At 47.2% G+C, this 12,444-nt stretch overlaps 2 protein-coding genes across 15 annotated transcripts in view; one reads left to right on the top strand and one right to left on the bottom strand.

Moving 5' to 3' along the window:
* The window catches only part of CHD9 (chromodomain helicase DNA binding protein 9), a 246,200-nt gene extending 242,104 nt beyond the window's left edge, over positions 1-4,096 (bottom strand). For 5 of the 12 annotated variants that reach the window (XM_028477706.2, XM_028477708.2, XM_028477707.2 and 2 more), the window contains exon 1: positions 3,836-4,096. The gene's annotated coding sequence lies outside the window, so the exon portion shown is untranslated. The remainder of the gene's footprint in view (positions 1-3,835) is intronic. The other 7 variants (XM_024124909.3, XM_024124908.3, XM_024124917.3 and 4 more) reach the window with 2 other exon arrangements.
* CHD9NB (CHD9 neighbor) overlaps positions 1-12,205 on the top strand; it is a 12,926-nt gene extending 721 nt beyond the window's left edge. Inside the window, exons 3-5 of one of the 3 annotated variants that reach the window (XM_055078969.1) lie at positions 3,570-3,800; positions 5,209-5,250; positions 6,837-7,152. In XM_055078969.1, coding sequence (XP_054934944.1) covers positions 3,570-3,800; positions 5,209-5,250; positions 6,837-6,876 — 313 coding nt within the window. In that variant the 3' untranslated portion in view covers positions 6,877-7,152. Of the gene's footprint in view, positions 1-55; positions 1,338-3,569; positions 3,829-5,208; positions 5,251-6,836; positions 7,153-11,492 lie in introns of those variants that run through there. The other 2 variants (XR_008615492.1, XM_055078970.1) reach the window with 2 other exon arrangements.
* The last annotated feature ends 239 nt before the right edge of the window (positions 12,206-12,444 follow it).

Genomic DNA, 12,444 nt, shown 5'->3' with positions numbered 1-12,444 from the left:
GGGAAGATCCGGGGGGGGGGGGGGCAACCAGTTCCCTGTCGCCAAATACCTGAAGGGCTGCAGTGATGCAAAGGGGAGAGATTTGTTCCCTGGGGCTCCAGAAGAAAGTATGACAACCAAGGAGTGGCAGATACAGGGAGAGAGATTTCGGTGAGATAAAAAAGCGGAACTTTTAAAGGCAGTTTTCCTTTAATATGAGTCGTTCAAATATCACCACTTTCATTTTTCTTCTTTCTTCTGTCACGTTTGTGAGAAGCAGTGTAACTCGGCGATTAGGAACACAAACTGGGACAGAAACGCTTGGGTTCACTTTCCAGTCCTGTCACTTACTAGCTACATAACTTTGGGCAAGTTACCTTACTTTCCCATGCCTGTTTTCTCGCTAATAATAGTACCTACCTCAAATAGTACTTAACCCATGTGACTGTGGTGAAGATTGATTAAATTATACATGCAAAGGGCTTAGGATAGCGCCCAGCACACAGTATGCGCTCAGCAAGTGGTAGCAACTATTATTTTTTATTATAATCTCATACCACTTATACTATTTATTTATTTATTTTTTTTTTGCGGTACGCGGGCCTCTCACTGTTGTGGCCTCTCGCGTTGCGGAGCACAGGCTCCAGCACTTATACTATTTTTAAGTAGACACATTACTTATCTAAATTTATTTGAAAGGAAACTTTATATTACTACTGTAAAGGCAAAGCCAGAAACACTTGCCATGTATAGATGGAAACTGTACAAATAAACATGAAACAATGTTATTAAATCTTAGCTAGCTACTGTTGCCTGTTCCATCCCCTGAATTTAAGGACTGCTGCCTTTTCCGTAAGAAGGGAGACGAGCAAGTGTTACAGAAACGGTCTGGTACTTCACTGAAACCTCTTTTGTTGACTGTAGTCAGAAGGCAGAGTCTGGCAAGGTTAAGGAAGTGAAAGGCCAGTGTGGTTGCAGCTCCTGCTCTAGGCAGAGAGGCAGGGCCGGATCAAAGGGACGGTTTAGAAAGGAAATACCTCTCCAAGAATGAGGCTTCGTCATCTTTAGCACTACAGTGCTCTGCCACATCGAATCATCCCACCAGGCACCCAGTGGTATGATCAGCACACTTCAAAAACCAGTCAGACACATTTCATAGACCACCGCGCTCCCCAGTGCCCCCCGGAGGAAACCTGCAGACAGTTTCCGGACACACCCCCTGCCTCTCACTTCTTTCTACTCGAAGACATTTTCTGGCGGCAGGCTGCGTACTCCCGACCGCACGCAGAAGTTGGGGGTCTGCTGGGACGCACAGTGTCTCCGAGCAGCCCCAGAGAGACTGAGCCGTTTGCCCCAAGGTAACTCACTCATCGACGCATCCTTTACTGGCTCTCCTCCCTTCTCCGGTCCGTTTCACTCTCACTGGGTTTTCTGGGATCACCTCCCAAATGAATTCCGGGCACCCAAGTCTTGGTCTCATGATCTACTTTGGGGAAACCCCAGCTATGGCACAGTTTAACTGTGGCGCTTGAGAAATGGCTGAGAATGTTCCATGGAGATTCATGAATCAGGTAAGAATTCAACCAGGAGGACATTTAGTCTCCTTCTGACACTTAGGTCCATGATTCTAGATCGAGTCAGCAAACTATAGCCCACGGCCCCACTGCCTGTTTTTGTACAACCTGTGAGCTAAGAATGGTTTTTGATCTATTGCTCCTAAGGGAAAAACCTAAGGTTAGGTTTCTGCAAGCCTCTGGTCACATTTTCATCAACAGATCAATACCTAACCTTATTTTATGTGTGTTTCTGTTTCAGGACCCCTTATTTAATATATATTGTTGATTCATTCACATTGAACTCACAGCCAATACTACTACAACTCATGACTGAACAAAGCTTATCTAACACACATTTTCTCCATAAGGCACATCCCAGCCTTCTTGTGCTTGGGAACACTGGACAGCACTTCAGCACTATGTTTGGGGGTGATTTTAAACAGCAAAATCACCAACAGAAAGCACAAAAATGCAAAACAAACAAACAAACAAAAAAAAAAACCATGGCACTAAGTAGACCACAAAAAGGACACTTGTTCACAGTTCTGAGAGCTGAAACAAGAAAGCAGTGTCATCTTGTTTTGACCTCAGCTTGGAACACGTGTGTTGAGCGACTCAAATTTTTTGCCACTGTTTGCGTCCATGAATGACCATGAGAAGCGCTGTGGCTATTGATCTGGGGGTTACAAATAAATTTTAGCGAGTGGGAGAATTTGCAAATATGGAATCTGCAAATAATGAGGATCCAGTGTACTTTCTTCCCATTTCTCTCATTCACTAGCGTGTGAGTTCACTGAGGACTGGTTTACCTCTGTCTTATCGTTTTATCTCTAGCGCCTGGAAGATAGCCTGGCACATAGTAGGTTCTCAATAATAAATCCAGTTTAAATGAACACATGAGTCAATTCAGTGAAAGTGCTTCGCTGGCAGCAATGACAGCTAGTGTTTATGGAGCAGGCACCATGAGCTGCCCTGTGCTAAGTGCTTTTTCTATGTTTCCTCTGTCAACAAGGGAAACGGCAGATTATTGTACTTTTGCCATGGGCTCTGGAATCAGACTGCCTGGGTTCAAACACAGGACCTGCCTTTTATTAGTTATTTAACCCTGAGCAAGTTCCTTGACCTCTCTGAGCCCCAGTTTCCTTCACTATCAAATGGCGTAGTTATAGTAGTACCTTGTGGGTTATTGTGATGAGTTGATGCGGCCATGCGAAGAAAGCATTTAGCACTGTGCCAGGCACAGGCAGGTCCATAGTAAACATTACCTCTTATGGGCAATAATTCCCATGGCAACTCTAAGAGTTTTATATGATACTATCATACCCATTTTGCAGATGAGGGAACTGAGGCTAGGAGTGGTTCCATGAGTTTTCAAGGGTCACACAGCCCAGGAAGGGCTGGCTCTGGGAACTCCAAGCCTATGCTCATAACTGCTTTGGTGTAAATGTAGCATTTACTAATATGATGAGGGCTGCTCCAGGAGGCCCCCTGAACTTCTGTAGGATCTGGGTAAAAAGAAACCCACCTCTCTCATGAGTCTTTTCTCATATTCTACATCTGTGTCTTTCTGTTCCCTGCCCACTTTCGAGTTCAACCCTTTCAGAACCAGCCCTATTGGGAGGGAAGATGTTGGTTTGTTATCTTGGGTTTGACAGCTCAAAGGTGGAGATATTTCCTGCTTAAAAGGCATGTTAAAGAAGGAGGAGGAGGAGAAGAATCAGCATTCTGGGCTGCAACAACCGTCCTCCTTTTTCTCCAACCCTTTAAATCAAGGATCCTCACACTTGGCTGCTAGCTGGGAATCTCCTGGGAAGCTTTGAAATGTCCAGATGCCCAGGCCCCAACCCAGACCTCCTACATCTGAGTCTCGGAGGCCGGTGGGGTGGGAGGGAAACGGGGCATCAGTAGTTTTTAATGCTCCCCAAGCGATTCCAGTGGGCAGACAAGTTGGAGAAATGGTGCTTTGGATCTTATTAGCACTCAGCTCCAAAGCTGAAGACGCTCTGGGAGGCAGTAACTCTTTTCTCCTCCTAGGACTGGCTGTTCGGGGATTCGGGCAGGCTCTCCAGAGGAACCAGCTAGTGGAGGATGTTTGCGTGCGAGCGACCTGGCGTCCAGCTCTGCCCCTAGGCCCAGCTTGACGACTGCGGGTCTCCAGGTCCCCACAGGCAACGACACGTGCGGCCGCTCCGACCTGTCTGGTCGTCCGCGGAGACCGCCGGCAGGGCTCGGCGGCCGCCACGCTGCCCACGCCTCAGCACAGAGGTTCGCGGGAAACGCCCGGGGCTCAGGAATCCTACCTTGGCTGTCGGCGCTGCCCTCCGGTGCCCGCAATCCTGAGACTCCGGTTCGATCTGTCGCCGGGCTCCGCGGTCGCTTTCGTCTGCGCCGGAGAGGCGCCCACTAGAGCGCAGGCGCCACCTAGTGGGCGCGGGGCGCCGGCTGGGAGGTGCGAGCGCAATCAGTCCCGGGCGGAAATGCAGCCCGGGCTTCCCAATTGGGCGGTTTTCCTACACGCTGCGCGCGCCGGACGCAAATCCCGGCTGGGTGGGATCACCTTCACTCTAGAGAGCACTGAGAGCAGAACTTGCTGAACTTTCCTTTGGGGGCACGGAGGGGCAGCCAGACCCTGGCTGCTGGCCTGGAATGCATAGTGGGATTTTCCTGGCGGGACTCAGGGATCTTGCCTTTCATCCAAAAGCTTTCAGTACACCCCAGTGTGGCAGAGCCTCTCTTTTAAATGTACTGCGAGCATCAGAAGATGCAAAGGACTGGCTTTCTCTCAAGCCCAGGGAGGCATTTTCCCTACTAGCAACCCTATCTTTTTGCCCCGCCTCACACCCCGCACCTCCCCACCCCCTTGCCCTCCTACTCTGTTCCCTCTTGTCTCTTTAGCTGAACTTTATTAAACACCCAGGCTTTGTCACACCCGGAGACACAGGTCCCTAAGGAGCTGGCAACCCAAGTTATGTTTCTGACCCGGGTGACATTGACATTTCTTTGGTTGAGGCCGTCCTTGGCACTACAGGACATTTACTTCCCTCACTCCCTGGTGCTAAATGCCAGTAGACACCTCATAGTCATTGTGACAACCAAAACCACCCCTTCATATTTCCAGTTGTCTCCCGGGTTGGAGGAGCACTGCCCTAGGCTGAGAACCTATTAGCTGATTATTAAGGTCAGGAAAATGGTGGCTTATTGAAAGTGTGTACATTTCGTTTATTTCTTCCTTCAACAAATGTTAACTGAGCACTTACTATGTGCCACACACTATATGTGTGTGTGTGTGTGTGTGTGTGTGTGTCACTGACGGGGGCCACCCCCAGCCTACTTAGGGCTGGCTTGTGCCCTGGTGAAGGTGAATCGGTCAGAGAAGTGCTGACAGGTACACTTCCCATTCTGTCACTTTAAAGTATCTCTGAGTCACTTCCAGTCCTTGCAAGAGCTCCCTCCTCCTCCCCTACACACCACCCCACTTTGGCCCAAAGCTTGCCCAAGAAAAGACATAGATTATAACCTCTGCAAGTCTGATGCCAGGCATCACCTGATGAGGTTAAAGGTTTCCTAAGGACTTTAAGAAGAACTCTCCCCTGAGTTCTTCTAGCATTTTGTTCATTCCGCTAATCACAGTGCTTGGAAACTGTGGTTATCAACAGGTCTGTTTTCTGCATAGGTTCTCCATAGGTGATCTCCTTGAGGGTCTGCGCCATGTTGGGTAAGTAAAAGTAGTGTCGATAATAATAATAATAATCTGTAATGTATAAGGCACTAAGAATTTTAGATTGACTAGTTGAATCGTCACAATAATCCTATGAAGTAATCACTATTATTTTACCCATTTTATTGATGAAGAAACTGAGACTCATAATGCTTAAGTAATTTGCCTTGGGTGGGAGAATTAGCAAGCGTTGTGGCCAGGACCTGAATTTGGATTGCCTGCCTGCAGAACCTTTGCCTCTGAGCACTCCACTGCTGTTGATGGAGCATCTGGATAACCATGCTGGGCACTGTGTTTTAGATACGGTACAGCATGAACAAGGGCCTCTCATTTTTATCCCTCTTTGCTCTTGTTCTGTCCACTCTTTCCTTCAAAGGGAGAATTTTGTGTGCTGCATTTTGTTTTTTAATAAATTCATAATGTTATGAGATGTAACCTATTTTTAGTAGGTGAGGACTTGTTTATCTTCTAGAAGGTTGCTCCGTTAAAGAGGGTGAGGGAAATTCCCTGGCCCTCCAGTGGTTAAGACTTGGTGCTTTCACTGCCATGGCCAGGGTTCAATCCCTGGTCGGGGAACTAAGATCCCTCAAGCCATGTGGCTCGGCCAAAAAGAAAGAAAGAGGGTGAGAATCCTCCATTTTCCAAAGTGGATGGAGCTGGAAATGGGTCACCGGGGGCATGGGCAGGGTGTCAGGACCCTGGCAGAAGGAGGGGTAGAGAAGGAAGGAGGCTAGGATGCCAGAGACCAACAACAAAGGCGCAGGTGCCTATCCCAGGAAGGTCACTTGGCCTTGCGAGGCTGGCCCTTGGACTAAATGGAAACTTGACTTTTGGGGTGATATATGCTTACAGCAGAAGTAAGTTTGGTCACTTTTTGGTCATGAACGGCATCTGCAAACCCTGCCAGATATTATGAGGTGTATTAGCAGGATGACATATATGCTGTTTCATTGACTCTTCCCAAAAGTCCAGGAAACTGAGAGTCAGAGAGGTTAAACAACTTGCTGAAGGCCACACAACATGTACACTGTAGAGTTAGTATTCAATCTCAGTTTCTTCTCAGGCTGAATCTGCTGCTTCTAACCATGACCGTTAGCTGCCTTTCCGTAAACAAATGGTGAATTGAACTGAACTCCTCAGGAGGGATTTGCAGTTCTTCGTTTTGGCCAGGATGTCCTTTCCTCCTCTACCAGATAATATTCTGCTTATCCTTCTGAGTCCAGCTAGAGGAATCCCTTCCCTATCCCCTTTTCCCAGTGTGACCTTTTTCCTGTATTAAAGCACTTACTGCATTCTGCCTCATGGTTTAATTCCCTGCAAAGATGTTGCCTTCCCCAACAGATTCTATGCCCTGAGAACAGGATCCACGTGGATCGTGCTAGATGGTTTGTTTACCGCTCCACATCTGCTCTCCTTTTCCACCCTGCTCTGCATCCTGGGAGGCTGACCTAAATGGGCAAGACCGAAGGCTTCTATGCCCACTGGCCTCAAGTTGGGTTTGGCCAATGGGAGCCCTGGGAGGGATTGGAGGGAGGGAGGAAAATGAGGTTGGGGTGCTTACGGCCCCAACTCCCTTCCTGCAGGGTGCCTTGGGCCGGCCAGTCTTCTGCGCTACAGTCATAGCTGTAAGGTGACGCTCTGCACACAGTCCTCTCTGCTTCCACATCCAGATCTCCTGAATTACAATTCACTAAGGTTCTGGAAACCGCGCAATACCCCACATGGAACCTTGTAGCATGCGGCTCAATAAACAGCTGTTAAGCTAAATTAAGGGCAGGTGTGTTTGTTTGTTTGTTTGTTCAAATGAAAAGCAGGAGAGAAAGGATTTTAAATGATCTTGAGAACTAGGACCAGATGGCAAATAAGCTCCTAGGCCTCCTGGCAAACAGTTTTTATTTATTTATTTATTTTATTTATTTTTTTTTTTTCGGTATGCGGGCCTCTCACTGTTGTGGCCTCTCCCGTAGCGGAGCGCAGGCTCCGGACGCACAGGCTCAGCGGCCATGGCTCACGGGCCCAGCCGCTCTGCGCGGCATGTGGGATCTTCCCGGACCGGGGCACGAACCCGTGTCCCGTGCATCGGCAGGCGGATTCTCAACCACTGCGCCACCAGGGAAGCCCTATTTATTTTTTTGTTTGGATGATCTTAACATTTTTTCTTTAAATTAATATACAGCGAATTTGACTTTAAAAATTTTCAGGTACAATTCTATGAATTTCAGCACGTGTTTAGATTTGTGTAACTACCACCACAATTAGGACACAGAACACCAAAAACCCTCAAGCCATCACTTTGTAGTAACACCACTGATCTGTTCTCCATCCTTATATCTTTGTCTTTTTGAGAATGTCATATAAATGAAATCAAACAGTAGGTAACCTTTAGGCTTCTTTCACTCGTGAACATCTTTGAAATTACGTTACGTGTAATGACAGTTTTTCCTTTTTATTGCTGAGTAACATTGTGCTGTATGAATGTACCACAGTTTATTTATCCATTCACATTTGGGTTGTTTCTAGTTATTGATTATTAATAGAGCTGCTCTAAATATTTGTGTACAGGTTTTTGTGTGAACATAGGTTTTCATTTCCCTAGGGTAATGTTATGGACTGGATGCGTTGTCCCCCCCAAATTCATATGTTGAAGCCCCAATCCCTAGTGTGACTGCATTTGGAGATAGGGCTTTTATGGAGGTAATTAGGTTAGATGAGGTCATCCCTAATCTCACTGAACTAGTGTCCTTATAAGAAAAAGGGACACCAGAGTTCTCTCTTTTTGTGAGCACAGGGGAACGACCATGTAGAGATGCATCAAGAAGGTGGCCATCTGCGAACCAGTAAAAGAGCTCTCACCAGAAACCAAATTTGCCAACACCTTGGTTATGGACTTCTAGCTCCAGACCTGTGAGAAAATGTCTATTGTTTAAGCTACTGAGTTTGTGGCATTTTGTTATGGCAGCCTGAGTGGACTGATACAGGTAACTATTCTATGGTAAGTGTATGTTTCACCTTATGAGGAACTGCCAGATGGTTTTCCAGAGTGGCTTTACCATTTTGCATTCCCATCAGCAGCATATGAGAGTTCCAGTTGCTCTGAAGCTTTGCCAACATATGGTATTATCATTAGTTTTTATTTGTGTTTTTTATGTTGATACTTTCTGTGTGCTACGTTTTGTAGGTGGTAAAAGTCAAGGAAGCATTTTATTTTATTTTATTTTTAAAAAATATTTATTTATTTTACTTATTTGTTTTTGGCTGTGTTGGCTTTCTGTTGCTGTGTGCGGCCTTTCTCTGGTTGTGGGGAGTGGGGGCTGCTCTTTGTTGAGGTACGTGGGCTTCTCACTGCGGTGGCTCCTCTTGTTGTGGAGCTGGGCTCTAGGCGAGCGGGCTTCAGTAGTTGTGGCACACGGGCTCTAGAGCAGAGGCTCAGTAGTCGTGGCGCACGGGCTTAGTTGCTCCGTGGCATGTGGGATCTTCCCGGACCAGGGCTCGAACCCATGTTGCCTGCATTGGCAGGCGGATTCTTAACCACTGCGCCACCAGGGAAGTCCCAAGGAAGCATTTTAAAGCTGAAAATATTTTGAAAGTATCCTACTGTGGTCCCGTCCATCATTGGGTGGTCCATTTCTCTTTCCTTGTCTTTCCGCTGGCCTCATTCTATTCCTAGGGCAACGTCCCCTGGGCAGAGCCAGCTGGTGATCTGGCAAATTAGAGTCTTCATCAGAGGTGGATCCATCTCTGAGAAAGTTGAGGAAGAGGTTAGGTGTGGGTAGGTCTGGCTTTACAGGCCTTATGCTTCATTTAAACTTCTGTTGTCACCATCTTGAAATTCTTAATCATTTTTGAACAAGGGCTCACCTTTTAATTTCACATGGGCCCTTCAATTATGTAACCAGTCCTGGGTGTGAGTGTCACAGGCAAGACAAGGCTGCTCACCAGGTTCGCTCAGAAAAGGGCCCTCATCTGTCTTACCAACCACACCTCTACACTAACCCAAGCCCAACCTGAGGGTTTTACCTGTCTCCTTGGTTCTCCTGTTGCCTGTCTTTTGTGCTGACTTGGGATAAGCGTGATTAATTTGGAGGCTTCACAGGAGACTTGTTGGCTTAGGATCCCAGCATCCAAACGAGGATTTGCCTTAATTAGGACTTCTTAACTGGAAGGCAAATGGAACCTCCCTACTTGACACCCCCAAAATGTACTTTGGCGTTTATATGGGAGAGGTAAATCGACAGCATTATAATGTCCTCCTAATTGTCACTCTACCAGCCCAGTTGGCAAGAAGCTCATTCAAAGAAAGGTGATTTACAGGGGAGTCTTACCACATTCCTGTGGATCACTGAATGCCTAAGTCCAGGAAGATGAACGGTGTTAACCAGAAGCAGTGGGGGTGGCAGCAGGAGGGGACAAGGAGTGGGAAGGTCACAGGGTGTGCAGGCAGCCTCCTGAGCTGGCCGCCAACCACGCACGTGACCTCAGGCCACTGACATAACCACTCTGGACTCAGTTATTCCCCCTCTAGCGTGGCTTAACAATACTCCCTCATAGGACTGTTTGATTGTGAGGAATAAACGAGAGGATGTGTGTAAAACATCCGAGGCTGGCATGTACCCACCCCTCTGGAAGTGAATGGAGTTGGTGTCACCTTTGACTGCTGTGTGCATACTCGGGGAAGAATACAGTCTGTGCTTCTCTGAAAAGGTACTACATGGACCTGCTTGATCCTCTTTGCAGCTTCCTGGGAGCTGCGCCAGAATTATCGGGCCCCTTTTGGAGTTAGGAAAAAGAAAGCGAGGTGGTCAGAAAATAAAAGAGGAGTCAAATATAGAGCATTCGTTCACAGCTTTGAAAACTTTTACCCGTGTGTCCCAGATTAAAAGAGCAATGACAGGGCTTCCCTGGTGACACAGTGGTTAGGAATCCACCTGCCAATGCAGGCGACACGGGTTCGAGCCCTGGTCCGGGAAGATCCCACATGCCGTGGAGCAGCTAAGCCCATGCGCCACAATTACTGAGCCTGCGCTCTAGAGCCCGCGAGCCACAACTACTGAAGCCCGCGCACCTATAGCCCGTGCTCCACAACAAGAGAAACCACCACGATAAGAAGCCTGCGCACAGCAATGAAGAGTAGCCCCCGATCGCCGCAACTAGAGAAAGCCTGCGTGCAGCAACGAAGACCCAACACAGCCAAAAATAAATAAATAAAAACAAACAAATTTATTTTTTTAAAAAAAGAACAATGACAGGCCTACCAAACTGATGACACCTATGATGGTTTATGAAGATGGCCCGGTGGGGTCTTTAAAAGAGATAAGATGAAAAAAAAAAAAAAAAAGAGATAAGATGAACGTAGTGATAGAATGGAATCCGGATGACCTGGGTTCTAATCCCAGCCCTGCTATTAGACCTTAAATTATTCAACTTCTCTGTGCCTCAGTGTCTCCATCTGTCAAATGAGGATTAAATAACACAAACTGCCTTTTAGAGTTGTGAGGATGGAACAACATGATGAATGTAAACTATACTTCGTACCAAGTAGCACTTGGTACCTGCTAATTTGTTTATTTATTTATTTATTTATTTATTTATTTTTCCTTCTAGTTTTATTGAGATATAATTGATATATAACACTGTTTAAGTTCAAGGTGTACAGCATAATGTTTTGGATTTTACACATCATGAAATGATCATCACAATAAGTTTAATGAACATCCATCACCTCTTAAAGATACATTAAAGAAACAAAAATTTGTGTGTGTATGTGTGTGATGAGAACTCTTAGGATTCACTCTGTTAACAACCTTCATATATAACATACAGCAGTGTTAATGCTTTTCATTACTTACATGTTTGGGTAAACCCTGGAGTCCACGATCTTAGTTAGCCCCATTCCTCAACCCCGGGTGGAGGTGGCATTCTAAGGTAGGGGATGGACTCCAAGTGGGGGGTCTGTGAGTCCCAGAGCTGGATATGACCCTGGGACACGGAGCAAGGGCACAGCTAGTTGCTTAGTAACAGGGCTTTCTTTGCAGCGAAGAGAGGGCTGGTGTTTACAGGTAACTAGGTGGGGGGGTTGTAATTTGTAAAGAAGAAGTTACCGGTTAAACAAAAGGGAATTCTTCTGATGGAATGAATAGGGCTTGCCCATCCCACAGATGGGGCGGGGGGCGGGGGTGTCATTATGCAGATTGGACTGATGTCTTCCTGTGACCATAGAAACGGAGCCCGTTCTCTTTCAGCTGTGCTCTGAGGAAGGGCTATTTAACTCTGGCACCTGAGGATCAGCCACACGGAGCGTCCTCACCTCGGCACATCCCAGGGCACTCACCCCTGCGTCCAGCTGAGATGGGATGCCACTCCAGCAAGAGCACCAAGGTGGCGGGGGAGTCCCAGAAACCTGCAGAACAGCCCGAGGGACAGGAACCAAATCTGCGGGCTGGCACAGAGGCAGCAGATGGCAAAGACGCCTCCCTGAAGGATGGTGCCCCTGAGCAGAAATGAGATGCTTCCCTCTGGATTCGGACCCTCACCTCATCCGTGGAACTGCCTTTGGCCAATGAAACTCGGGACAAACCCCATCCTGAGAAGCTCCAAAGAGAGGGACGAGAGAGAAATCCCCGCCTTTGGGATTCAGGCTTCAGAAATCACCTTCATCAGGCTTTGCTCTGGAGCTGAGAGGGAGATGCGACCACGGGGAGTCCTATTTCCCCAGCTCTCCGATAGAGAGGACGAAAGAAGTCTTCACACATCCTGGGACTTTCCCTCAGCTTCTGGAAACGGGGGCGCCCCAGAGCAGACTGCTCTGGCTCTGGTGAATCTCTGCCGCTGAGCTGACTGTCTAGTGACCCTACCCCCTTCCATGTGCCTCACTTTTTTCTGAACTCTGAAAGCTGTGTGGTCATAGCATCGATGGGGATGTGTTGTGGCACTCGGTTTCTTTCTTTCCTTCTTTCTTCTTCTTTTTTTTTTTTTTTTTTTTTGGTTTGTTTTCTTCTCTCTCCTTTTTTCTAATAGCTGGCTGAATAGCCCGTGCCCATCCCAGGAAGGTTTGGGGTTTGGCTCACTCCACACTGTTTGTATGAATACTTTAATATTTAACTTGGAGAATTGGTAATGAATTATGGGAACAATGAGTATCAGACTGTGATCATGAATATGGGAGACTACAAGGCCTTGTGCTCATCCAGTAAG

This window comes from Physeter macrocephalus, chromosome 17 (genome assembly GCF_002837175.3).
Source record: "Physeter macrocephalus isolate SW-GA chromosome 17, ASM283717v5, whole genome shotgun sequence".
Classification (NCBI taxonomy): domain Eukaryota; kingdom Metazoa; phylum Chordata; class Mammalia; order Artiodactyla; family Physeteridae; genus Physeter; species Physeter macrocephalus.
Note: the sequence above shows the minus strand (reverse complement) of the source record. Positions and strands in the feature narration are given on the sequence as shown.